Source organism: Taurulus bubalis (assembly GCF_910589615.1).
Source record: "Taurulus bubalis genome assembly, chromosome: 12".
In the NCBI taxonomy this organism is placed as follows: domain Eukaryota; kingdom Metazoa; phylum Chordata; class Actinopteri; order Perciformes; family Cottidae; genus Taurulus; species Taurulus bubalis.
The window spans coordinates 4,130,116-4,155,228 of record NC_136600.1 but is presented as its reverse complement, the minus strand read 5'-3'; the positions used below and the strand labels follow the sequence as shown (position 1 = coordinate 4,155,228).

Here is a 25,113-nt window from a genome sequence, read left to right as displayed (position 1 = left end):
CATAAATACAAACAGATTTATTTGGGGCTGTCACTGATTCTGGGCTTAGTAGCTTCTGCTGTGGGTGCTTTAAAGCCCATTCCGCTTACAGTGCATTTTGTTTTCTGTCGCAGTGATGCTCACTGCTTTGTGCATACGTGGACTTCTTAAACGTGTTGTTAAGCCATTTCATTACTTAAATAAGCTGTTTTTTTACTTATTTATCATGTACTATCCCTCACTATTTACACTAGTATGTGAAAAATGTATATGCAGTTATTCTATTTAGTCACTGATACATCTAGAAATGCAAAGCCATCCCTATAATATACAATATAACTATGAATACCAGACTATAATGCTGCATTCACACCAAAAGCGCTGCGAATTTTTTGCGCAAGTAGATTGCATGCAAAGTCAATGCACAGACGCAAATGGTTGCAAACAACGCAAATTTCATTCGCGCGAGTTGACATTTTCCAACTCTTGATATTCGCAATGCTTTTGGTGTGAACGCAGCATAACTGTACTATTGATTCCACTTTTATTTTGAATAAGACAAAATTCGGACTTTGCTAGGGCTCATGTAAAATTATATTCCGTTTGTATATTCTGAATTGGGCCGTATTGCCAACTAAGCATTTCCCGACTAAGACATGTGGAACACGTTATCATCATTCATCTTCAGGAGCTTTCTTTGGACATGTTGACATTGGGATGCGGGTCTCAGAGGGTCTCACGGCCTCGCCCTCCTTCCTGTTGACCACCGGCTCTGTGAACACAAACCAACCAGCCAATAGTCTGCAGAGGAGAAAGGAGAAACAAACCACTCTAAACATGATGAAGGACTGACATCAACAGGTCTTTGGAACCTTTTCAAGAAGGTGGTTGAAGGAAGAGGGAGGCTGAGGTCACACGGGGAAACAAGTCCACCGAGCTGGAACCACATGGTTCCCTTTCTGTAGTTCACGTGATGAGCTATTAGGGCATCGACCCGTCAAACACAGCCGAGAAAGACGTTGTGTGTGGGATCCTCTGATGATGAGGACACATTAAAGGGAATATGCATCGTTAGTCATGTAAAAAGATTAGTAGGACTATGGTCTTTTTCGGAATAAGGGCAAAAAACTGAATATTTGGGGCATGTAAACGTACCATGGTAACATTTCGTAAACCACAGCTGCCGGGGTTTTTTTACATCATATTTCAGTTTTCCCTCCGTGGGGGGGGGGCTCTAAATTAATCTAAATCTGTTCTACCCAAACTCGGCCAGCTAACTAATCCGCCCCACTCGACTACGATGGTCCGCCAGGTTTCTAAAGAACACCATAGATCTTTGAGATCAACCACCAATGTAAGTGCTGTACTGGCATATTGGATTTAGTGGTGAGTGGAGCGATGCCTTCTGAGAAACCATCAATGACTCAGATAGGGAGCAGAAATAAAAAAAGTTAGCCTGAAACTCCAGGTTTCCAGATCCTGCAATGGGATCATCCACCATGAGTGGAATCCCATCTTATTTCCCGTGACAGAAAAGTGGGCTACAATTCAGACAAACAGGGGAGAGAAACCCCCTGGCACAGTATCAGTAGACTTCTGATTTCTTTTAAATATCATATTCCGTTCAGAAGCCAGCAGACAGTGTGAGGACGGAGAGAATGATGAATGAAGAGTCTAGTCGATCAAGCCTGATGTCCCCTGAGTGTGTGTGTGTGTGTGTGTGTGTGTGTGTTTATGTGGCAAAAATGTACTTGAGATGTTTATTAATGGAGGAGCAGACCTCAGACCCTTTCTGTTCCTCTCGTCCCATAAAAGACAATAATCGCTGTAATCTGTGGGATGACACAACACAAGCCCTCCTGTATTGCATCTCTCGTTAGCTCGAAGCGAGCGACGGAGAAAGAGCAGAGAGCCTTTCGGAAGACAAAAGGAAAAGGAGGAAGGGCCGAGTCTGGATCGACTTAAATAATCATCACAAATCTGCCAGGAGTGGAGCGAGGGCCGTCTGTGGCTTTTTGAAGTTTTCATTGACAAGAACCGTCTCATGTTCCATCCAAGATTTATTTATCGCGTCTCTGATGCTGACACGATGTGTTTTTAATGTCAGAAATAAGGTTGCGTAGACGAACTCTCTTGCCGCTGCCTCCCTGCTTTCTTCCTGCCCCGATGTCAATCCGTGAAGCAGACAAGTAGACAGGCAGAAATTTCTCTGGAAACCAATAAGTTACTTCTTCAAAGAAGCAGGGGTACTTGAGCGAGGGGGGCCGGGGCCATGCTGAAACAGACATCAGGGTTTTCATTAGGCTTCCCATCTCTTTACTGACATTTGTGACAACCGCAGAGCGAGGGGTGGGGGGGGGAAAAGCACCAAAAAAAAAAGCTCCTTCCCTTTTTCGCTTTCATTGTGGAACAATGAAAGAGGACTATCAAAACAATCTCCATGAGCTAAGTGTACGGGCCCCGGTATATGACAGGGCAAAGCTGCATGTTCCTATGGCTTGTCTCGATTAATAGATGGAAGAGGTTGTGAGGAAGAGCAACGTGTCGGCCAAAAACTGCACAGGAAACCGGTGGAGAACGGAGCGGCCAGGACTATGCTACCAGCCAACAGCTGCACTGTGGGCAGAGAGAGAAGCGCCGAGAAAGGAGGGAAGACAGACGGGGACATTCTGGGACCAGACAACGCATACCAGGGATTAGTTAACGGAGGTGACAGAGCGATATGAAAATTGACACTTTCCCCCATACAATAACACAGCTATTACCGACTTACGGGTGAGCGTTTGCGTCGGACCCCATGTGCTCCTGAAGGCAGTCAGATCACAGGGATGTGAACCGCCGGCCATGACAGGAGCAGCCTTTATTCCATACTGTGCAAAACCGCGTAATGACCATTGTTGACTTGGCCTTCTCGGAGGCCGCGTTCTGTTTCCGAAGCGATGGGAAATATCAGTGTGAAGAAAAAAAGTATAAATAAGTCTCCTTGACGCAACCTTGAGCGGTCTTTTTCTTTTCTTCAACTCTCTCCTCCCGGCCGTCCCATCCCCCGCTGTATTTGTAGGGGGGGGGGGACTTGTAAAAACAAAAGACTTGTTTTAATAATGATACAGTTCGGAGTGAGAGCATGACTCTCATCTTCAACGTGCCTCCAGTCGCAGTGCGGTGAGAGCATGCGCTCGCTGGGTCCAAACGTTCTCGCTGCCATTCGCCGTAACGGGAGCACATATAGGATTTGCTAAATATGGAGATGGCCATGCATCTGTGCATATGCACCTCTCTTGATGTGTGTGTGTGCGTGTCTAACCTGACACTCAATTAGGTGAAAAAGCTGGGTTTAATAAAGAGAACCAATGGCCAGTCTCTGGGCACTGAGGTCCACCCCTCGCTCTCCCCTGTCACTCTTTTCCCTTCATGCCTCGTTTTCCCTCCGACTTTCATTTTTCATTCTGCTCATTATATTGTTCACTCTCTCTCTTCCTCTGTTCCCCCCCCACCCTATATCTGTCACGCTGAAGTTATGTCACAGCTCGTATATCACCCAGCAATCATCTCGAGCACGTCTGGTGACCACCACCAACCGACTTCTACTACCAGACCCCCCTGCCCCTCCTCTTGTCCTCCAACAGACCACCGCGGAGCTCTGTGGCCAGGAAAGCAGCTGTGGTCGCTGCATTAAAGCGGAATCCATCAGTGGTGGAAATGCCAATGTTATGCTTGTTTAAATTACCTTGATCTTTTGTGTTTCTAATCGCGGCCCTTTCGCAAGACACTAAAACAGGGAAGTGCATGGATCAAGCCTCACTGGTCTGCAGGGGGAAAGAGCGGATTGTAGAAAGTTAATAGCACTGGAGGGATGGGGATTAACTGGTGCACATTGTGGCCGTCACTCTGACATACACAGAACAACACAGATTTGATCCATCATGATGTAGTACTTGTGGAGGATGCCAGTGACCTAAAAACAATAAGTAAAATATTGCTCCGCCACTAGTCAGTAAGCAAATAATGCAAGCAGGAACAGACTCGTGGTGTGAAGCCCTTCTGCCTCTGGCTGCGTTTGAAAGGAACGGACAGGCAACAGCATCCGTCTTTTATAATGAGCCGTCTAACGTGTCGACTGCAATGTCACGGACCCAAGGACGCAGCCTGGACTTGTGATTCCTGTTGAATCAGCCGAGACACAAAAAGCATCCCACACACAAATGACTAGATGATTACTCTCACATAGCGATAATACAGGCAATATTTAGAATACATGGGCCATATATCACCATGTTGTGATCTGCAGGTGACCACTGAGCCACATAGCGAGAGCTGATGACGGTATTATCAACAGGGAGAAGATGAGAGACACTACAACATACATATACTGTAGTGTGGGTTCATGGCAATGTAAAGAATATATCTTATATATGGCATGTTTTCTACAAGATTCTGGGCTAATGTAACGCGTAACGGACACCAATACAAATTCATACCGACTTCTCAGCCACAGTATATCAAAATATTCGCCGAGATGCACTGAACCAAGATTATCCACGCTCACACACGGCGTACACTCACTGGAGTGCATGCAGACCGGAGTAGCGTGTGGGAGGTCACTGTGGTCAGCGTGTCGCTGGATCTGAGGTTAGCAGAGGATGGGAGCGGTGGAAGGGCAGGAATTACTGGCGCCTCTCCACTGCTATTACCACTACTGCTGCTACTGCGAAACCACGAAAGCATCCTGGGAAGTATAAACAAAGGACGAGCTGGCGGTCACAGGGGAGAGGAGAAACAGAATAAAATATATACACAGTCAGAGGAGGGAAAATAACAAGTTGGTGGAATAGAATAGCTCAGAAAAGATGGAAAGAAAGGACGAGAGTAAAAGGTAAAACAGAAAGAAAGAGCAGGTTTTGTTGGAAACTGGAGGCGAATGCAGCAGGACGGAGCTGCAAAACACTAGTACGCCGAATTAACGCTTCTGTTAAATGTCTAAGCGTGAATTGATGACATCTTTTCAGATGATAAAGTAGTACAAAATGTAAACCCTACTCTGGTGGTTCATTTCTACTTCTTTACTGAGAAGATTTCATTAAACTGGCAGATAATAATGAGAACTAGAAAATTTCGCGAGAAATTTTGAAAGTGTGGCTTCTACTGCCGTAAAACGTCGCAATATATATACTTTACCGGTAGTGAGATGTGTTATTGAGGTACATTATTTATATATGCCAACATTAGCTGTGAGGGCTTGATGGTGTAAATATGAATGGGACAGCACTTTGCTGCAACATATCACGTGATTACATAAACAAATATTGTGTACAATTGTGTATTTATTTTCTATTTAATACAATAATCCTCATTTGTGCTTTATGTTAAGATACAGTTAAATCATGGACAGACAGGAGGCGTTACAATGCCTTTGACTGAATATCTCCAAGTCATATGTGTGTGCAGATTTTCTACCAAACCATCTGTTAAACCCCAGATTTTGAGGCAAAAACATGCTCAAATCTCTAATATAGTACATTCACCAGAGATCCTCCTGCGTTTGTGTCACCGGTTGTCGTGGTGGCAGCCCTGATTGGCTAACTGGAAGCAGCTGTGTCACTGTGTCAGAGGGAGACTGGACTGTGGATTTAATGAGAAAACAACCTTTCAAACTATTGTATTTGACAGACAACCGTGAATCCCATCGCGAAAATAACGCAATCATGAGAAGCACAAGACTTCTGAGAACGTTTCCGTTTACTTAAATATTTGTACGAATTTAGAAATGAGAGCGTAAATTCAGTTTGTAAAGTGCTCACGTTTCCGTCATGAGAGAAAATTGTGGTCCGATTTAACATGGAGGTTGATGGAGCAGTTGGCTGGACTTCATGTCGCTTTCAGGCTTGCTGACAAAACAGTATTCGTTTGTTGGATTCCACGACGCATGTGTACCACAAGCACAATATTTCCAACGTTTTCATATATAAATTATGCCTCAAAAGTAAATATTCTGGAGTGAATGGCAAAATACAAGAGTCGGAAGCTCCTCCGTGCTCTAGCGATGACATTGTCACTCTAACCTGCTCCATACACACCCATTGTAAACTCTGAAATGGTCCCCACATTTTCCTAAACTTGAACAATAATTACATGAAAACTGTGCTAGCTATCAAAAAATGCCCAATTGGGCAAATAAACTCCAGACTTTTGTCAACGTTTTAAACTTTAAATCATTTCTCTACGCTAAATTATGGCGAGTCACTGTGGGCACAAAGATGAGTGTTTTTTTTTGCTCTCTTCACGCCGAAACCCCATTCAAGTGAATGGGACAATTTCTCGCAGTTTTTCGCGCTTTTCGGGAAAACGCCCGGTCGAATCTCTTAGAAAAGTCATAGCACACGATTCCCAATCAGGCCACACGTTTTGATGTATTTTGACATATGTGCTGGCAATGAGGAGATACGCGCCAAGGTTTTGTGGGACTATGATTATTATTAGGCCCGCAGGAGAACATGAAGTGTGCTTGCTGCAGGGGTCTATGGCCCCTTGCGGCTGAAGCCACACTACAAAACTAAATATAAATCAAACCCTCTAAACTAAAAAGAAATCTGCTTGAAAGCAAACACACTAAACCTCTTTACAAGGCCGCTGTGTCGACTCCTCCGTCCCCACCAGACAACCTGACCCATTGAAGTGCGACGCGGCGTTTGCTGCAGAGCTCGACAATAAAACACAACACCAGCTCCACCGGCACGCACAGAGGGAGATCACTGCAGTGATGCGTCATCGCAGGAAGACTCACTAGACGGCAGCGTGGGAAATCAACGGCGTCCTACAGACGGTTGTTTGACAGACTCAGTTTTCTGCCTTCACTAAACATCTTCCCACACAGGCCACACGCTGCTCGCTGCGTCGCTGCCACCGAGCGGTCTTAGAAGTCCCGGTGGCCGTGTTCCAGTCAGCTGCAATGATTTTAAGTCTCTTGGCTGTTGCTTTTAATCTGAGTCCACCAATTACTTTGAAGAACATTTTTACAGTCTGTCAGTACCTTGAGGTTAAAACCGAAACTCTGTCGAGTCCACCACTACCCCCCTTCCTTGCTGAATCGTGGAATTTCCTTTTGGACAGGGAATGAAATCTTATACCCGAACGGCTCCCCCGCGAAGGACACTGACCATCTGTGTTATCAGCTAGACCTCGATATGAAACACCTTCCACTATTGCAAAACCTTGTGACATCAAACGGCTACGAGGGAGGAGAAATTCCTAAAAGAATGAAAAAAAGAAAAAAGAAAAAGCACATGGAAGTGAACAGCTTCAGTATGCCATGTTGGGTGTTTGGCCTCAATGTGTGTGTGCGTGTGCGTGTGTTCTGGCAGTGGCATCATGACTTGGTTGGGTTACACAAGAACAAACAAACGACTGCAGGACTTAAATCTGAATCCAGATCTGCATCCGCCACCGCTGAGATTATTTTTACCGTGCAGAAGGGCCAAGTAAGTGATAAGGGCCTGGAAGTGGTCTGGAAGGGCCAAGTCAGCGGTCTGAAGTGTAACAGCGCAGTCCCCCACCGTGTCCATCGTTAGGTAGGTTTAAAGGATGTCAAAGTGAAGAGAGCTGCCTCCAGCGAGCTTTTGTGTCGTTAAAGAAACAAACTCCCATCGTGACACTGCGGCCCACGGGAGCCGGCGCTGTGCAGGAGGCTTCACAGGAAGAGTTCACAACACTCCGCTACCTCTGGTCCTCATCTCCTCTGCGTCTCCTCATTTTCCATTTCTCCTCCGCACTTAAGCTGTCACGGCCAGAGATTGAGAGAGATCGGGACAGCTAACATCTTCTTTAAGGCCCATGAGTGTCACCGCAATTTCAAAAGCAGATACGCCACCAGACATCTCTGGTTATATCATTGGAATTATTGCAGAATTCCCCCCCCCCCCCCCCCCCACGCAAAACATATACTTACACAACACATCACCTATTCCCCCTTCACTCTCTCTTGCCTGCGAAACCCAAACTCTTACTTTTTTCCCGCACTGCTCTTTTTTCTAACCTGCCAGCACGCGGACCAGATGTGCAAATGTTTCTCAGCGTTTCTATCCGAGCCGCGTTCCAAGAGCAAGGCAAGAGTGAGGGGGAGAGGAATATTTGACTTCACTCCACGGGAGACCGGTTTCATAAATGTTGGCGGCCGCGCAACGGTGAAAAAGGTAGCTTGGCCGACTCGGCCGAGGGAGAATGTTGACGGCATACCAAACAACATGATCCTAATGAGTTGGAAAATCCCCGGCCCTCCTGAGGACTGTCCAGATGCTACCGTCATGAGAAACGCTACTGTTTTATGGAATTCAGCCTCCCCTCCCTTTCATTAACAAGGGGCAAGATTTATTATTTGACCATTAAGGCATCCGAGGTGACACGAAGCGTAAAACCCTTTTCAGAGGTACCTTGCCTTGGCTGCAGGTCCACTACCCCACACTGGGCACAGGAGACCTACAGCTCTGGGTATGTGCTGCGTTCCTGGTATTGAGTCTGCGGCCAATTTGCCCAGAGCTAACTAGCTCCTATCAAGTTGACTTGGTTTGGGTCTAATGATGTCTGCCACATGAGAAACAACTGTAAAACATGTTTCATAACAGAGTCAAATCACTTTCAGCTCCAGCCAGCTCCATATATCTCTCTTGACACTTTGGTGGTACAGAGAAACAAGCTTGACTTTATGGAGGACAAAACAAACAAAAGACAGTAAATGTACTTCATGAGCTTGAATAAATCAACTACAATGATGAACGCATAAACATCTAACACAATGGCTTGAAAGAGACCAGATGAACAAAGTAATGTAGCTCGCCTGGTCCCGAGTGAAATACAGAATAAGCTGCGAAAGGCGGCATTTATCTTCTGCGTTTTGTATTTCCCATTGTCATGCAAAGCAATTAAAAACGCATGCACTCGAAAAAGAACGTATTCATCATCACACAGATTTCCCCAACTACTTCCAAGTGAATTACATGCAGTGCAGATATGTGGACAAGTAACAGGTCAAGCTGGTTTCCGAGCCAAGTCAGCCGCCGTTTACCTGGAGCTCTGTACACCTCACGGAGCAGGCTTTCGCTGAGAGTCGACGGGGCTCCGTTGACCACGCTGTGGGTCCAGCTCTGACAGATCGCCTGCAGCAGAAGCGTCTGGGCCCTCGTGGCCTGGACCACGAAGTGGGGGAGCTCAAAGATACACTCTGTGGTAGGGACGGAAGACCTTTTGCTCCTGCGAGAGGGCGACATTTAGAGGAAGAAAGACAGGGTTAGTGAAATTAATGAAATGGACACCGGTGGAAACGAATGGTTCATGACTTCCACCAATATCACATCACGATATGAAACAGCTCATTGATAGCACGAGGGGCCACATAGGTAGAGACGCGCTCCAACAGAGAGTTGAAGAAGTACCGAGAGAGCGCCAAGCTTTCCTTAGTCACTTGGCAGGTAGGACTCAGTTTGCCGACCCCTCTCTCTCCCCTCCGTCAAAAACTGTGATGATGATTTATGTGAAGGGATGTGCAGCCCAGAAACCCGACCCCGAAAAAGAATCTCTACGCATTTAACATTTCATCTGTCTCCAAGAGTGGGGAGGGAGAGAGAGAGTGTGTGTGTGTGTGTGACAAGCTGATGACTTGAGCGTTCAGGGGGATGAGGTAACAGCACAGTCGGATGGAGTCCTCCAGGCCCCTGTCCATCACAACCTCAGTGGACCATGCTCTCATTTATCATCTGACACACACAAACAGTCGAGAGAGAAAGAGAGAAAGAGAGAGAGAGAGAGAGACACACACACACACACACACACACACACACACACACACACACACACCATTAAAATCCCTGAATCGGGTCTCCGGGGATCTTTTTCTATTGATGATGTGAAGTCATTGCACACACACACACGCACAAAAGGTGTGGCGTCGAGAGTGATGGAGCACATCGTCATGACTACCAATCTATGTCCTCCTTATCTCTCTCCCTCTCTCTGTCCCTCCCTCTTTCTGCGTCCCTCTGTTCACTGGAAAAACACCCAGGGAGCCTGAACTAAACTCTGCAAAACAAGTTTGGTTCCACTCCGCTCTTCTGCCTGGACACACATTTACTTGGTGTGTGTGTGTGTGTGTGCACGTGCTCCCTCGACTACATATACTATACCATATACGACTGTGAGGTCCCGGGACAGAGGATGTCGTATGTGTACACTTCTGTAAAGCCCTCTGAGGCAAATTTGTAGTTTGTGATTTTGGGCAATACAAAATCAACTGAATTGAATATGGTGGAAGCAAAAGGCCGCTGCCCGCTGAGCTTTCGGTGAAACAAATAGAACTGTGACTAATCCCAGCGGCGCTTCGGCAACACATCCTTTTGAGTCTGGTCCCCGGTCCAGAATGCGGGCTTCATATTGCAGGGGTTGCTCTACAGCCCTGCGATCGTTTAACTCATCAGCGTCGCTCCCTCTCTCCCTCTCTCTATCTTTCCCTTTTATTCTCTGCTCCTGGGTGGTTCGGCGGGGTGACATGAGCTGTTAAGGCAGGGCCCAGGAGTTCTTAACTGCCTGCTGCCTCGGAGTGTGTGTGTGTGTGTGTGTGTGTGTGTGTGTGTGTGTGTGTGTGTGCGTGTGAGACACAACGCTAGAGAGAGAGCTTGATAAAGAGAGATGTAAGAGCGCAGGAGAATCAAAGGCAGATAGAAAGTCCCAAACCTGACGGGGTCAATGAGTTCACCTCAGCAGCACGCATATACTTTTTTTTTTTTATTCCCTGGAAACACATGGTGCGTTTGGCACCACGGTGAACCATGCCATGTCATGCCTCTCCACTATTAGAAATCACTACTGTTGCATGCTATACAGCAAGACATCAATCAACCCCATTTTCACATGTTTTTGTGTTCATATATATGTGTGTGTGTGTGTGTGTGTGTGTGTGTGTGTGTGTGTGTGTGTGTGTGTGTGTGTGTGTGTGTGTACACGTAGCACATATCGCCACGGAACAAAAGAAAGTGAAGGCGACCCCGGCAACAACAATGTCCCCCACATGCAGAGCAAATGTGCCTGCAAAGCCACTTCAATGAGAGGACTGGCAAGGGATGAAAGTTTGTTGGCTTATTCCAGTGTTTACGGCGTTTCGGGGGAGCTGTCATGTGCATGCGGTCGTCTAAAAACTTTAATTGTGCACCTGTTTTTATTATATTGTGCCCAACTCCTTGCGAACAGAGACTTGGATCTTCGGAGCTAAATGAGAAGCAGAAACTCTCATTAGGGTGTTTTGGGAATGCGGGATGTGAGGACAGCCAGACACTCATCGGATTTCATTAAGTAGCTGGCACAGACAGTGTTTCTTGCTGCAACATGGTAAACAGCTTTCTGGCAGGCAGCTCCTCCACTGTTACCACAAAGGCTCTGAGGGAAACAAAAAGTCTCCCAAGAGGTAACGATTGAAGTACTTATACCAGCAGCAGCAGCAAACGACTCCACTGAAACATATCTTAAATAAAACTCTCGAAACAATGAGCATCCATGTTGGAAACAGAGTCTGTAGCCTGGGGAGCAAAACCTATTAAAGCATACTTCCAGTCATATATCGTGGAGACCCACCAGAAGTGGGCCCTTAACCCAATTTGAATCGTGAGTCATAATTTAAGAAATCAGGTCCCTGGCTTGCACTGCAGTGCCTCATTGAACAGGCAGTTTGTGACCTCACGGTAGTCCTTTGAGTCAATAAGGTGTTTTTGTATTCAAACACAGAGGCCACCAGGAATATGTTAAAAAGGAAATCAAAATTAGTCAGGAGCTATGAAAAATGAGGTGCTTCAATGTCAGCCAGTGAAATAAGCTTTTCTCTGGTGCATTTCGACAACATTAGGCCTCATTTCCCCCACCTGTCCTCCGTTGGTGCCATACTGAGTGACGAAGAACTGGACCGGGGCTAAGACAGGCCTCTTGGCGGACTTGCTGACTGCTTGGCTAGGTGGACTGACTGACTGGCCGTGCACAAAATCCCTCTGTCCAGTGTCCCTGTCAAAATCAGGCACCCGCAGGGCAGTGTTGTGCAGGGGGAGTCAGGACACCTCGCCAGCTGTGGAGCGCTCTGCCTCCACTGCTTCCTCTGTGTACATGCTCACATGTGGACATAGAGCAGGAACGGCAAATTATTTGTAGTCATTAAAATTAATGAGTGGAACCTAAAAGGGAGGACCCTCGCTAAAGATCTGGGATGCACCAAATCGACTTTCATCCCCGATACCAGTGTTTGATTGACAGGATGTGTGTGGAAGTGACTGGGATCATTCTGGTATGTAGAAGGAAACATCAGGGTTGACCTAAACATTGCTTTCCTTACTTTGTACAACTAAATATAACAGAAAACTACATAGAAATGAATTTACTTTTATTGTTATTTATTATTAAAATAAAAACTTGTAAAAAAAAAACAGCAACTTGGGAAAAATCTGATATCGATACCGGTGCATCAATACTACATATTTTTCTGTTAGCCATGGAGAAGGCTGAGAGCCATCTTGCACCAGGTTTCAGTACCTGGCATTTGAACAGCCTCTGGGGAATCACATGCTAATAGCTGAGATCCATTTGGACCATTGGTTCTCAGGCTAATCAGCTTCCTGGTCTGGTCCAACTGCGGTCACAGCTATATTTAGACAAACACAGCTGGGGCTCGAGGCCACACACCACAAGCATATTAAATGCACACAGACACACAACCACAAAAATGCACATACCTGTACAGATACACATGCATTAGCGTTTGCCAACACGCACACATGCTGTCACACGAGCACACGTGTGTACACACCTGCGCACGCATACGTGCAGTCCAATAACATAACAGCAGGTTGTTCAGCCAGAGCATGCTCAGCTGCAGTAATGAGGCCCCGGCTTACAGGGGAACATTACAACAAAAAGACTAGCTGCCAATACCAAACTCTGAAGAGTTGCATCTATTAGTGGCAGATCGCTTGTTCTGCAAACCCAGCAAAAAGGGAGCGGAGAGTACAAGAAAAACAATAATCAAACCCTCCAGAAAACACGAGAGAAGGTTAGAGACCGCAAACTTGCAGGTCATATGTTATTCTGCAGGTAAAATAATACCTAACATCGGGAGTCTCATTAAAAAAAAGCCATTTGGAAAAGCTCCAGAACAAACTGAGGGTTAGCAGAACCAGTAGGTTGCTGCTTTGTACTTTAACAGACAAAAATAAATGCAGCTAATTAAAGACGGCTGGTTGGGGTGTCTGAACAGACAATTAGGAGAGTGTGTGAGCATTTCTCTGTCCGGTAATGTGTTGAAACCGGGCTATGTTGGCATTGGTGCGGATGTTCTGATGCTCCTGAGAAAGCGAGCATTAAGCAAACTAGCCTGTTAACTGCAGGTGCCAATATCCCAAATCCCTTTATTTTGTATTTTTGTAAGATCAACGTCTTGCCTTGATAGAAGGAATATCGCCAAGAGCAGCTGCTTCAAATGGTTTACACAGCATCCCAGAATACAAGCTTGGAGCCCGCGCTCAGTTTCCAGAGCGTTCGTTTCTGTTATTACTCATATCCTGTACGGTTCCCCTCACTCTTTCCAAAAAAAACGGGAGGTCGGCGAGCGATGTGGAGCAAGGTGTCAGTGGACCTCGGGGAAGAGACGAGGCGCTCCTCCCCGACAGGTGGCTCGTGTCCGCGATGGGAGCTGAATGGGAACATTTCTCACAGGAACTGGAACACAACCCCCAAATAAACTGATGCTCAAAAGGATAAAGCAGGCTGGATCCAAGTGAACCAAACAAAAAAAGTCAACAAAGCAGTCAATCAGTTCGGCTCACAATGTGCGACTTTCTCTTGACGTTAACTTATCCGAGTCCACAGCGGCGGCGATGTCGTCCGTTACGGGCCGACATATTTGTCTGATAGATACAACAGAGCCACCGTCTTGGGACCAGTGATAAGTTATCTGGAGTTCCTACGAATCATTCACCGTCACACCCTACCTTAATTATCAATACAAACGTTCCCCCAACACAAACAGTTAGACTAACCCTCCGCTGCCATTGTTTTCCAATCGCAAGAGCTTCTTTGGAGGGAATCGCAGTGAAAATGGAGGGAAGGCAAGACGGACAGCGTGTACCTTCTCTTTTTCCCTTTCTTTCTTTGTGGTGCAGATTGATTTGAAGTATTGCAGAATTCCCCCCCATCTCTCCAAGCCAAGGTCACTGACCCCTCTTGAAAATAACCAGAGTGAGTTATGGGCAGTTCTCAAGTCCCCTCTTTTATCTTACTACAAAAGACTCACTACAGTGTCTCGCAAAGTCTCCAAATGAACATTATAAATCATACAAGCACTTGGCGCTTAACAACAACACCTATGGCCAATGGGAGGGGAGCCTTTACCACCTGGGTGTCAAGTGGGTTGAATGGCTGGCATTTCAATAACAATGTTATCTTAACATAGAGGAAGGAGCCAAGCAAGGGGGAAAAGAACTTTCAGAAAAATGATGGAAAAGAAATAATAATAAAATGGCACTTCCAACTCTTTTCTCTTTCTCTGCCATTTCTAATAAAGTAATTTGTTTCATGTAACCAGAGCTGCGGCTGTTAGCAAATGCCGCCACACATGACTCCCAGCGGCCATCACCACTTATCCATCTAGTGAGTTGTGAATCCGTCACTTGAGCAGGTAAAGAAGAAAAGGGATCGATAAAGAGGATTTTCCAAAAATGTAGTTTTAGTAGTATTAAAGCAATCTTTGCGGGACGCAGTGAGATTAAGCGACTCTGTAAAAGCCTTGCAGCAACTGGCAGCCATCTTTTTTGACATATATTCTACTTGAAGTCACTTTTTTTAACCTTCAGGTTTTATATGAACTTCCTGTCGTATCTTGTTTCTTAATGTATTTTACTTTAATGTTGATTTGCCGCTGTGATTCCGCCAGTGCAATTAAGATTACAATTTGGTTTGACCCGCCGACCCACAATCCCTAATGACATCCATTGTCTAACCTTTACCAAAGTCTTTACAGGCCTGTGCCGGCTCTGGCTAGCAGTCAGGACTGTATCTGTGGCCCCGCTCACAGCTTTGTGGTTCCCCGGGTCAAAGGTGCTCCATGTGTGCATTTCTCAATCATCGGTCCAGAACAGCCCAAACTCTTCATAGAAAGAAACACTCCACTCTCCCTCTCTCTCGCTCTCCCTGTCACACACACACGCACACACACACACACACGCACACACGCACACACACGCACGCACACGTCCCTCCCCTTCCTCCCATCTGGAGCACCCCTGACCCAAAACACACACATGTGCTCACAACCCCCCACCCCCACCCACCCACACACACACACACACACACACACACAGATCCATTCTCAGGAGAGGGCTTCATTACACAGGGATTACTAAACAAAATGTTTTAATCAAGTTGTGCGGACAGCTGCAGACCGCAAGGCGAGAAAATGACGTGGTTCATCAGGCGTTAAAGGAAAACACATCAAGAGGCCTGCGTATCGGTGTGAGTGTGTGTAACGTGTGTGTGTGTGAGTGTGTGTGTGTGTGTGCCTGTAGCTTCCTGCCCTGTCCGACATGTCCAGCTGTGGAGGGCACGCGGCTCCTTATAAGGACACACAAGAGATAGCAGACCTCTGTCCAGAGACTGCAGACTTTATAATCGCATTCGTGCTTTTTGGATACACACTTTTCTACGTCCCGTTGCCGTAGCAACAAATGCAGCAGTCCAACGGAAGCACCGGCTGTCTTTTATTCTGATCCAAATAAGTCGTCCTGAGTAATAGTCTCAAGGCCTTTGACCTCCACGCAGATGGTCATTAAAAAGGGAAAGATACTTTCTCTGAGCCTGGTTAAATAAAACCTAGTAGTTTTTTTGGGGGTCACAGTAACACCAGCGTTCTCCGCGTCTCGTTACACCAACTGTAGATCCTTCCTCGCATCTGGGAAGCGGCTGAGCATCGGCGAGGCCCGGTTAGGGAGGAGAGGACAGTGGAATGCACACCACAGTGGATGATAATCCACTTGGAGCTGATAATCCATCTACCCTTCCCTACTTCCCACTGTTTTCCCTCCCTCAAGCTTCAGTTCCTCAGATGACTGACTCAAGCATTAATAGAGTCTTTCAGTCGACGAAAAACATCTACAGCTGCTCTGAAATTCACCATCTTGGCCCTGGCCTGTACATACATCCTCATGGTGTAGTTCAGGTTCAACAGATATTCTTGGATTGCTCGACGGTTACCTCTTGAGAACGCTACAGCCCATAATATAGACTTTAGGGCCGAGTTCAAACCGGTGTTGACTAAAGCTACCAAATGACACTTCAGTCATGAGGAGGAACACAGGTCCTGCAGAGCGGCTGAATGCTTGAGTAGCTTCCATCAGAATGGAGGCGTCAATCAAACCTCGAGCTCCCTGATGCCATTTCCTCAATAATAAGGCTCCTCAATACGTCCATTGATCTCCTCAGCCATGAAACCAAAAAAAACTGTCCGACACCAGATGTCGACCAATAAGCTGGCCAAAACACTTTACGGGCCGAGCCACACGGAATATGATGTTTTTACCTTTGAAGCTCACGACCCTCTGCACTGCCGTGCTTCAGAGTGAAAAGTGGAACAATATTACATCATGTGCCAGTCCGGAGCTTTTAATACACACCTGTTATTACATAAAGCCGGTTTGTTGCAGTGTGCAGCTCGCGGAATCTTTTTTCTTCTTCTTCTTCTTCTTCTTCTGTCTGAAAACACCCTGTGTTTCTTCACCAGCCGGGGAGTGCCCCGCTTCATGCATCGCCTTGTTTTCGGCTGAATGAGTTCCCCCGCTGCTCCTCTGGCCTCCGAACCACAACTCAGAGCTGAGCATGACCGCGGCAACCACATGCTGATTTTAAGGTCATTCAATTACTCCCCCGCCATTACGGCTCATGGTAACCGTAACCCTGCCTACAGAGCCCGTGATGAGCAATACACGTGATTACTTCATTATAAAATCAACACTAATCAAAGTTTGGTTTGAGGGTGAACAACGGTTGACGCAGAAGCTGCGTGTGTGTGTGTGTGTGACATCATTCACAAGATCCGCGTCATAAGTCATATAAATGTATACTCAGAGCACAGTGATCGAGTTTTCCACTCAGCAGCCACTCCCAAATCAGTTTTCATCGCCCAAAATGATTATTCCGATTCAGCCTGTTAACGATATCGCCTGCCAACATGGCCAGTGGACAAATGTAACAGCCGCGCTTCGATGTTCTCACCGGCGAGCGCTCGTTTGTGTACATCTGCTAAATTTGACCTGGAAGTCTGCGGCTCACCACTGCAGGACACAGAACGCATTTGTCCTCCTGCGCTTGGCTGTGCCGGGAGACACAGACCAGGAGCAGCTCGCTATGACTAACTATGAACAGGAGTAATGAGGCATTACAATCACACCAGAAGCCTCGTGCCTCAGATGCCTCAAGCGGCCTTCATAAATCACAACATGAGCTAATCTAGAGTCTAGACTCCCGGTCCAGACAGAGTAATAGACCTACAGGTAGTGCTAAAAACCAAAGTAGCCATTGACAACGTAATAATTAGATATCAAGGGAGAACCAGCGTTCCTTTCCATTCAGAAACCTGTGCGAGTTAAGTCGGCTTTTGGAGGCTATATAACACATGCACCTGTAGCGCCACATGCTTGGAGAAATTAGCCTGTTCAGAAACGGCCGAGCGAGGAACAGGGGCTGCTAAAAACGCCACATAAAAGCTGGCACGGGCTGAGTTATGACCTGCGAGGCGACGAGCCGCACTGGAATGCCGCTGCTGGTTTGGCGGTGGCTTGGTGGGCCCCGGCCCCGCCTCCATGCTCTGTCCCCGTCAGGTGGCCCTTATGTGGTGTGAGGTTAGGCTTTTGGGGAGATCGATGCAGGTGGCACTTCTAACACCACCCAACCCCCATACTTTTTTTTTTTAGCAGGCAGTGATTTCATCTGGGATAACAGGTTTAACAGCCGGACCAATTGAGACTCTGTGAAGTTGGCGGCCACATACATTGCCTTTCATTAGGGATAAGTACAGCCTGATGCCTCTCAGCTGCACTTTGCCTCACTGGGATTGAAAGTTCATTTCTGCCTGCTAACCAAATGACCCAGAGGCAGCCATCTTTGTTTACTATCCCTACTCCCTTGCAATGGGTTTTTCTGTTTTGCTCATCTATGTAACTGAATAACAACATTAGATTGTATTTGTGATTAATTCATGTATTTAAGGTGTGATATTAAATAACTATTAAAGTGTAGCGAAAGTTAGTTGTTATGTGCATGAAAAAAATATGTTTTGGGAACATTATAGCTGATTATATTTGATCTACCGACAAATAAGTAATTAATAATTCAGATGAGTATATTCATAAAGAACTAAACAAGTGTGCCGCTTGTTGTATATGGCAATAACGGTCAAATACCGAGCCATTTTAAATCTGACGTTTTCACTGTTTACAAGAGTTTTATTCACCCATTAACGTTTCCATTTTCATCCACAGTTCTTTGTGGCGCGGGTATTAAACCATAAATGATGTAATTGATTCATATTGATTGATTGAAAAGATGTAGGTTTGCATTGTTTCCTCGTGCTGGTTGGATTGGTGCTAATGTTTGAACAGATACAGGCGCTCCTCTTAGTCTTGTAAACCAAAAGGGGCTGCAGATATGCTTGTGCACAAGTTGGAAAATAGAAGGACGCAAAAGCCATTTGACTGCATGCATAATGTGGCGTATGATGCTTTAAGATTGGTAAAAGTCCCTTTTAGTATGTAGTTCTTCAGGTGATTGGAGTTAAAAATGCTGTTCTTAAAGAAAAACTTATCTCAGTGTCTCAGTTGAAGCCTTTTGTACAAATGTGCCTCCACACCTCGACCTGAGATCTAGTGACAGTGATCAAGTGGACCTCAGCTTACTGTTTAACAACAGCCAACACTCACTTTCAGTTATACATTAGCCATTGTGATGCCACAGGGTGTCAGCCGAGAGAATCCACTTTATTAGAGTTAGAACAACCATGACCCATTTCAGTTGCTCTTTTCATTCTCTACATGGCGACGAGGTTAAAACATTACTGAGCTGAGGTGCCCGTACCACTTTAAACTGTCTAAGAAGAGATTGTTGTCGGTGGACCGACAAGATCTTGGTTTAGCTATTCCCGTCTTCAAAATAATGCAAACTGGGGAACTAGAAGGTCAAAATCTGCAATTGCTCTGGAGCAATTGCGGATTGCAATTGCCTTTCCTTAAAATGTCATTATGCTTAAAAACTTGAGGAAACAAAGACATTTCAGTCCAATTGGAAGTATTCAAGGTCTCACACGCGATAGCACACGGCCGGTAAAAGCCGAGGCTGGCAGGGAGAAGATGTCAAGGCGGTGTACTTTCCTCAGTGAAAGCCCTTTTCGCTGCCCACTGTGAGAAGCCGGAGCCTCTGTGGTGAGACTGAAGGAAACATGAGCTGCAGCGTGCGGCGCGGCCAACTCATCAGGAGACGTGCTGGGTCTCCACAGAGCCTCTTCAAATCCCCCATGATCACCTGGCAGTCATCTACGCTTGCTTAAGCATGACCTGTCTGCAATGGCAATGACAAACATGTTTGTGTAGCAATGTGTGTGTGTATGTGTATATAAGAAGAGAGGGATGCAAAAAGTGTGCATGACATCACTTTCCCACTCCAAGCTACCATCATCTACATTTAATGCAGAGTCCAGAGGGAGGCAAATCCAAAGCTACCTTTTACATTGGTAATGGAAAAAGCTGATCCAATGATCTGCACAACAAAACTACCGGGGACGGAGAAAGACAGTGGAGACCGCTCTTTTTCTCGCCCCGCTCTCCGCTGCTCCTTCACTGCGGTCTCGTGCTTCCCGCTTTCCTTTCATATGCTACTTCAAACGCTCGTAGAGCTCTGCTCAGCGTCTGCTCCGAGAACAGGACATGTTGGAAAAGGGGTGTTGTGTGGTTACATCAGCGCCGAGGAGCAGTCCCAAAACAAACATCAATACAGGGGAAGTAAATGCTACCACCTGTGCGCAGCGCATCTCTTGGCTTCGACGTGTCGCCTCGCTCTCACCTCTGGGAGGCGACCTGTCTGACTGACCCACATGCTGGGACATACGTGGGAATCCCACGGCTACAACTCACTGAGAATAAAGTCGGCTGGAATGTTTTTCACCGACTAATATACACACACGTGCAAAACTATGGCAGCTAACCTCAGCAGAGAGCATCAGCCAATAGGAAACAAATATGTTTATTACTATTCACTTAATACCATTGCTTGTTGTCACTCAGCACCCTCGACTTCTCCCTTCCATTTCTTCTGGCCTCCGTCTCCACTTCTCCGTCAAACCTGCTCATCATCATTCTTCCGGGACCAAACTGTCAGGTTGCGTTAATTGGATTTTGACTGCAGCAACACACGGGTCAGTAAGTGAGACAGGCCATACCTCCCGCACAGACGGAAAAGGGTCAAATATGAGTCACTCTGGCAGGTTCTGAGCTCCTAACCCTGCACAACACCCAGAGTCATTATCGCAGACAGGAAAGAGACTGACAGTGAAACAAACAGGCAACTGAAGCGCTTCTAACCTGTCAAAGTGTCGGAAACATCCGGCTAAATCTAAATTAGGGATGAGGAAAGTGAGATGGAGTGGAAATAATCCTGTTAAGGGCAGTAGAATTATCTGACGTGTTGACCTATTCTGAGGAATGATCGCAATGCCAGATAGACTAACAGATAACCTACTTAAAACATAAGAAGATGAGGACTCCTGGTGCATACTGGACATACTGTATTCATCAAAAACAAAGAATAACAGAGCACTTTCTTACTGTGTGGAGGAGGCTCTGTAAGAGGTTGTCAGTGTTATTTCTAAGGGCTGGTCCAGGCTGAGAGAAAAGCCACAGGGGGGGGGGGGGACTGATCTGGAAGGCTCTCAAGAGATGAGAAACATCTAGTGATTGTCAGAAAGAAAAATAACATCCGTTTGACATCTGAATCCACTATTTGAGGCAGGCAGGGCTGAAACAGGGGGGCTGGAGATCAAACAAGCAGCTAGCGGTCTCTTATTGGGAGCAGAGAGCACGGGGAATTGGGTTCGGTCTACAGACACACACACACACCCCATGGAGTGAGGGCCTTGTGGTTCACCGTGTGGCCGGCTAACCGCTGTACAGTAGATACAATGTTTGCCTGGGGAAGAAGTCAAAACCATCTGCAGGTCTTTGACATGTTTAAATCTAAACTAATGGGGGGAAATGGATTCCCAAGCTAGTGCTCTCACACAGGTTTCCTGCTTTAACAGGCACTTTGACTGCAAGGTGTGAGAGAGAGGGCACAGGGTGCGTGTGTGTGTGTGTGTGTGTGTGTGTGTGTGTGTGTGTGTGTGCATCAAGGGCTTTCCCAGATGATGAATACTGAACACACAGTGACGGAGTGAATGATGGTGAACGTTATTTGACTGTATTTCAAAGACTGAAATCCCTTCTCTAAAATGTTTCTCCCCCTTTATCCATCTTCCATAGCTTGTATCCATCTTCCGTAGCTTGTGTCTCATCCCTCTTCCTGTCCATTCACACTTTTCCCATCATCCTCTCTCCTCAACTTCCACCGTCTTCTCTACTTCTCTCCTCTCCATTCTCTCACGCTCTGCTTATTTGCAGTTTGTCTACTTTTCCATTTTCTCCTCGTTCTGTCTTATTCTCTTTGGATTTTGATAACTTCAACGTTCAGAGACTGTGGAGCCTTACTCCTCTCCTTCCCCTTCAACTTCTACCCTCTCTTGGGGGACATCCCCGATGAGTCATCCTTCGTCTGGTAGAAGGACAGGGATATAGCAATATGTTTTTTCATCTCCTTAGACAGCGTTGTATTATTTTCCTCTCCTTGTGTTTCAAACCATGTGAGAAATTGTTGCAGTTGTTACCCGATGACTGTGTTTTTCTGTTTTCCCCACCGACCGCTGAAGAAGTAGCTCATCCATCACTTTAAATATCCTCTGATGCACTGCCCGCAAAAGGCTGCAGTCCTCTTCATGAGGTACAATACATGGGCCTAACCCCATACACACACTCACACACACACACACACACACACACACACACTCACACACACACACAGGGAAGAGGTTCACACCCTCCGGAGCAGGAAAAAGACCGTTCATGTACGTTTGCCTCCCTCACTTTGTCTTTACTGGGGTAAACTGACGGGTGATTGTTACCATGTAAATACAGCTATGCTGCAGGAATAAGTTATAAAACCAGGAAATTATTTGTTATTTTTGCCCTTCCCGTTGTTGCGTGACCGTGGTGTAGTTTGTTAGTTTTATACTGCTGCCGAATGTATTTACGCATAAAGAAATCATAAAAGTGGTGTTAATTTGTGAGGATTATCTTGCTGAGCAAAAACATTAAAGTATCATAAACCTGTGTTTGACAGAGAGTTTATTTTCTGCGATAATCCAACATCCAATTGAAACATGCCGTTGGCTTTTTGGCGACGGAACCAGTGTGATGCTTACTTCCGGGTGGGCATACAAAAGCAGGTTGAGCACCGGATGCCTCCCACAGGTGCTCGTAGGATGTAAATCCCCCTTTTGTTTACAGGCCCACTAATCACACAATGACGAGTACCTTACATATACAGTGTGTACTTTGAGGAATGTGTTAAGTGCTTCCTGTGATCACCTCAATCAATATGGTAAATTGTACTACACCACAGCTAGATTAAACAAAGTAGGGCCAGTCATTCATACTGTACAGTGATGCTTTTTTGGAGGCATCTCAGGATGCATCCGGACCTCAGACATGTTAGGCATTCTTTTCACACATTTGTGTGAAAAGATGATTTCACACATTGTGGCATGAATGTAAAGTAAGTTAAATGAATACGATACAAGATTGGGCTTCACTTCTTCGGGCATCACTTATAAACTATAAACTATTTGAGGTAGCCATGTTAGGGATAGTGAAACTATTGCAAAAAATGCCATGTCCAAATCAAATGATCTGAGGTGAACAATTCCATTTATGAAAGATTTTTAAGGGTTTCAGTGTTGTGAAAAAGTGGAAAAATATACTGTGTTTTTTCCACCCACCATATACCTTTAAATTTAACTGCAGTTACTGAGAGAATAGATCACATGGTTGATGTTCACATGGGGAACTCCGTGCTCACTCCGCATCATAAGCGCTCACCAGTATGCCGGCATCTGGATGAGCTTCCCGTAGAGCGCTGTGCTGAAGGAAGGGATGCTGGGGATGAGAGGCAGGAACCCTCCGGTACTGTCCTGGCATGTCAAGCCTGCCTGGAACCCAAACACCTTGAGAGAGAGAGAGAGAGAGAGAGAGAAAGGACGAGGGTGTGAGAAATGGAGGGGCTGTTTGCTAAGAGGCCCTGGAATCAGAAGACACAGTATTGTCCCCACAGGGACGTTACCTGGCAGAAGGGACGTACTGCAGTGTGATTTAAGGAGGATACACATTGCAGTGTGCACGCTGGAGAAGCAGAGGTTTCACCAACAAATAACGGTGCAAACTGAAGTTTTCAGAATAACTTTGGGGTTTTCTGGAGGTGTTGACACACACTGTAACAAGTTGAAGCAGCGAGAAACGAAACAACACTCTTGCTTGCCCTGAATTGACAGCACAGTCACAACACACCTTCATACGGATCAAATTGATCAGGTCCAGATCAGGTCCAGATCTCGCCAACATTCTCCCGTCACTTTCTGGGTAACATTTACGTATTTTATTCCAGGAAGAGTGCATTGTTGTTTAGGGACAACGTGGCTCATGATCGTATTCTCATTATTTTAGCTTCTGGTAGCCACGTTGCCAGACACATAATGTACTGCAGCCTCACTGTTTACATACTGCTAACAGTGAGCATGGTGGAAGTCCAGTTTAATATACGAGGCAGTGGATGATGGCTGAGCCCAGCTGTCCCACATGCAGCTGCTGTGTATGCTCAGGAAAGGATTCACTCAACTCCAGAGCAGACGGACACGACCTTGGACCAAACTAAAACGATAATTCATTTATAAATGGACAACTGGCCTATGGCTGGAATATTACACAACAGAGTAGCATGTCAAAGTTGAACTGTATGATTGCCAGATAGAGATGTAGACATAATCAAAATATCACTTTGTAATGCAAGCTTGAGGCCATACAGCCTGGCAGATTCACTACTGTTTCCTCCGGGAGACCTCAGCAGCCAATCACAACTAGTTATTCAAATAATGATCGGTCTATTTCCTTTCGTTAGCTCCATGTTGAGACAATGGCTAACCGCTACACTCAGCACAGGCACCGTAGCTCTGTCAGCCAGTGTCAATAAAAGACAGATTAAGATAAGCCTTAGTTTATACCTGTTTAAATCACTTCCTGCAGTGGGTGAATTGCGGCCAAAGTGACCTCCACCCCGTCATGATCCCACTGCCAAAACCCAGAGGCGGAATGAGAACTTTGGCAGATACAGATGCTGACTGGCTGATTGGTCAGAAGGGATCCTTGGCCAATGAGCAGTTGACTGTTAACCCCTCAGTGACCCTGTGATAAGGGCTACCAGCATGAGGTCCGGCAAACATCCTGCCTTAACAAAACAGAGCAGGCCAGACTGGGCCACCCCGGATCACCCCAGATCTGTTATCCAGGCTTCCTAAAAGGGGAATAGCTGAATGTAGTAAAGCACCATAGTACACCATGTACTGCACGGGACATCCTGGCCTTCAAGTAAACTATGAATAGAAAGGTTGAGATGTTATTTATAGTATATTTATGACAATTTGAAAAGGAATATGTCTTTACCTATGTCTTTACGTTCACTTGTATTTAAAGGAAATACTAATCAAATAGTGTATATGTAAATAATTCATGCTCGATAGCTATGTATAGAAAAAGACAGAAAATCTATATTTTTCTAAATACTCTATTTGTACCTTTTAAATGTTTTTGAATCGTATGAGTAATATGTATTAATAATTATTCTCACAGCTGATTGTTCAGATTTGTGATCTCATGACTATCGTTCAGAACTGCCCCGATGTAATTATAGAACAACCTCTAGGTCCTAAAATTGGCCTCA

General features: G+C 45.9%; 1 protein-coding gene across 1 annotated transcript in view; it reads right to left on the bottom strand.

Annotated features, from left to right (window-relative positions):
• The window catches only part of vps13b (vacuolar protein sorting 13 homolog B), a gene marked incomplete at its 5' end in the record, with an annotated part of 310,239 nt that overhangs the window by 233,713 nt on the left and 51,413 nt on the right, over positions 1-25,113 (bottom strand). Inside the window, 2 exons of the mRNA XM_079226893.1 lie at positions 9,035-9,219; positions 23,223-23,347. Of these exons, the coding sequence (XP_079083019.1) occupies positions 9,035-9,219; positions 23,223-23,347 (310 nt within the window). The remainder of the gene's footprint in view (positions 1-9,034; positions 9,220-23,222; positions 23,348-25,113) is intronic.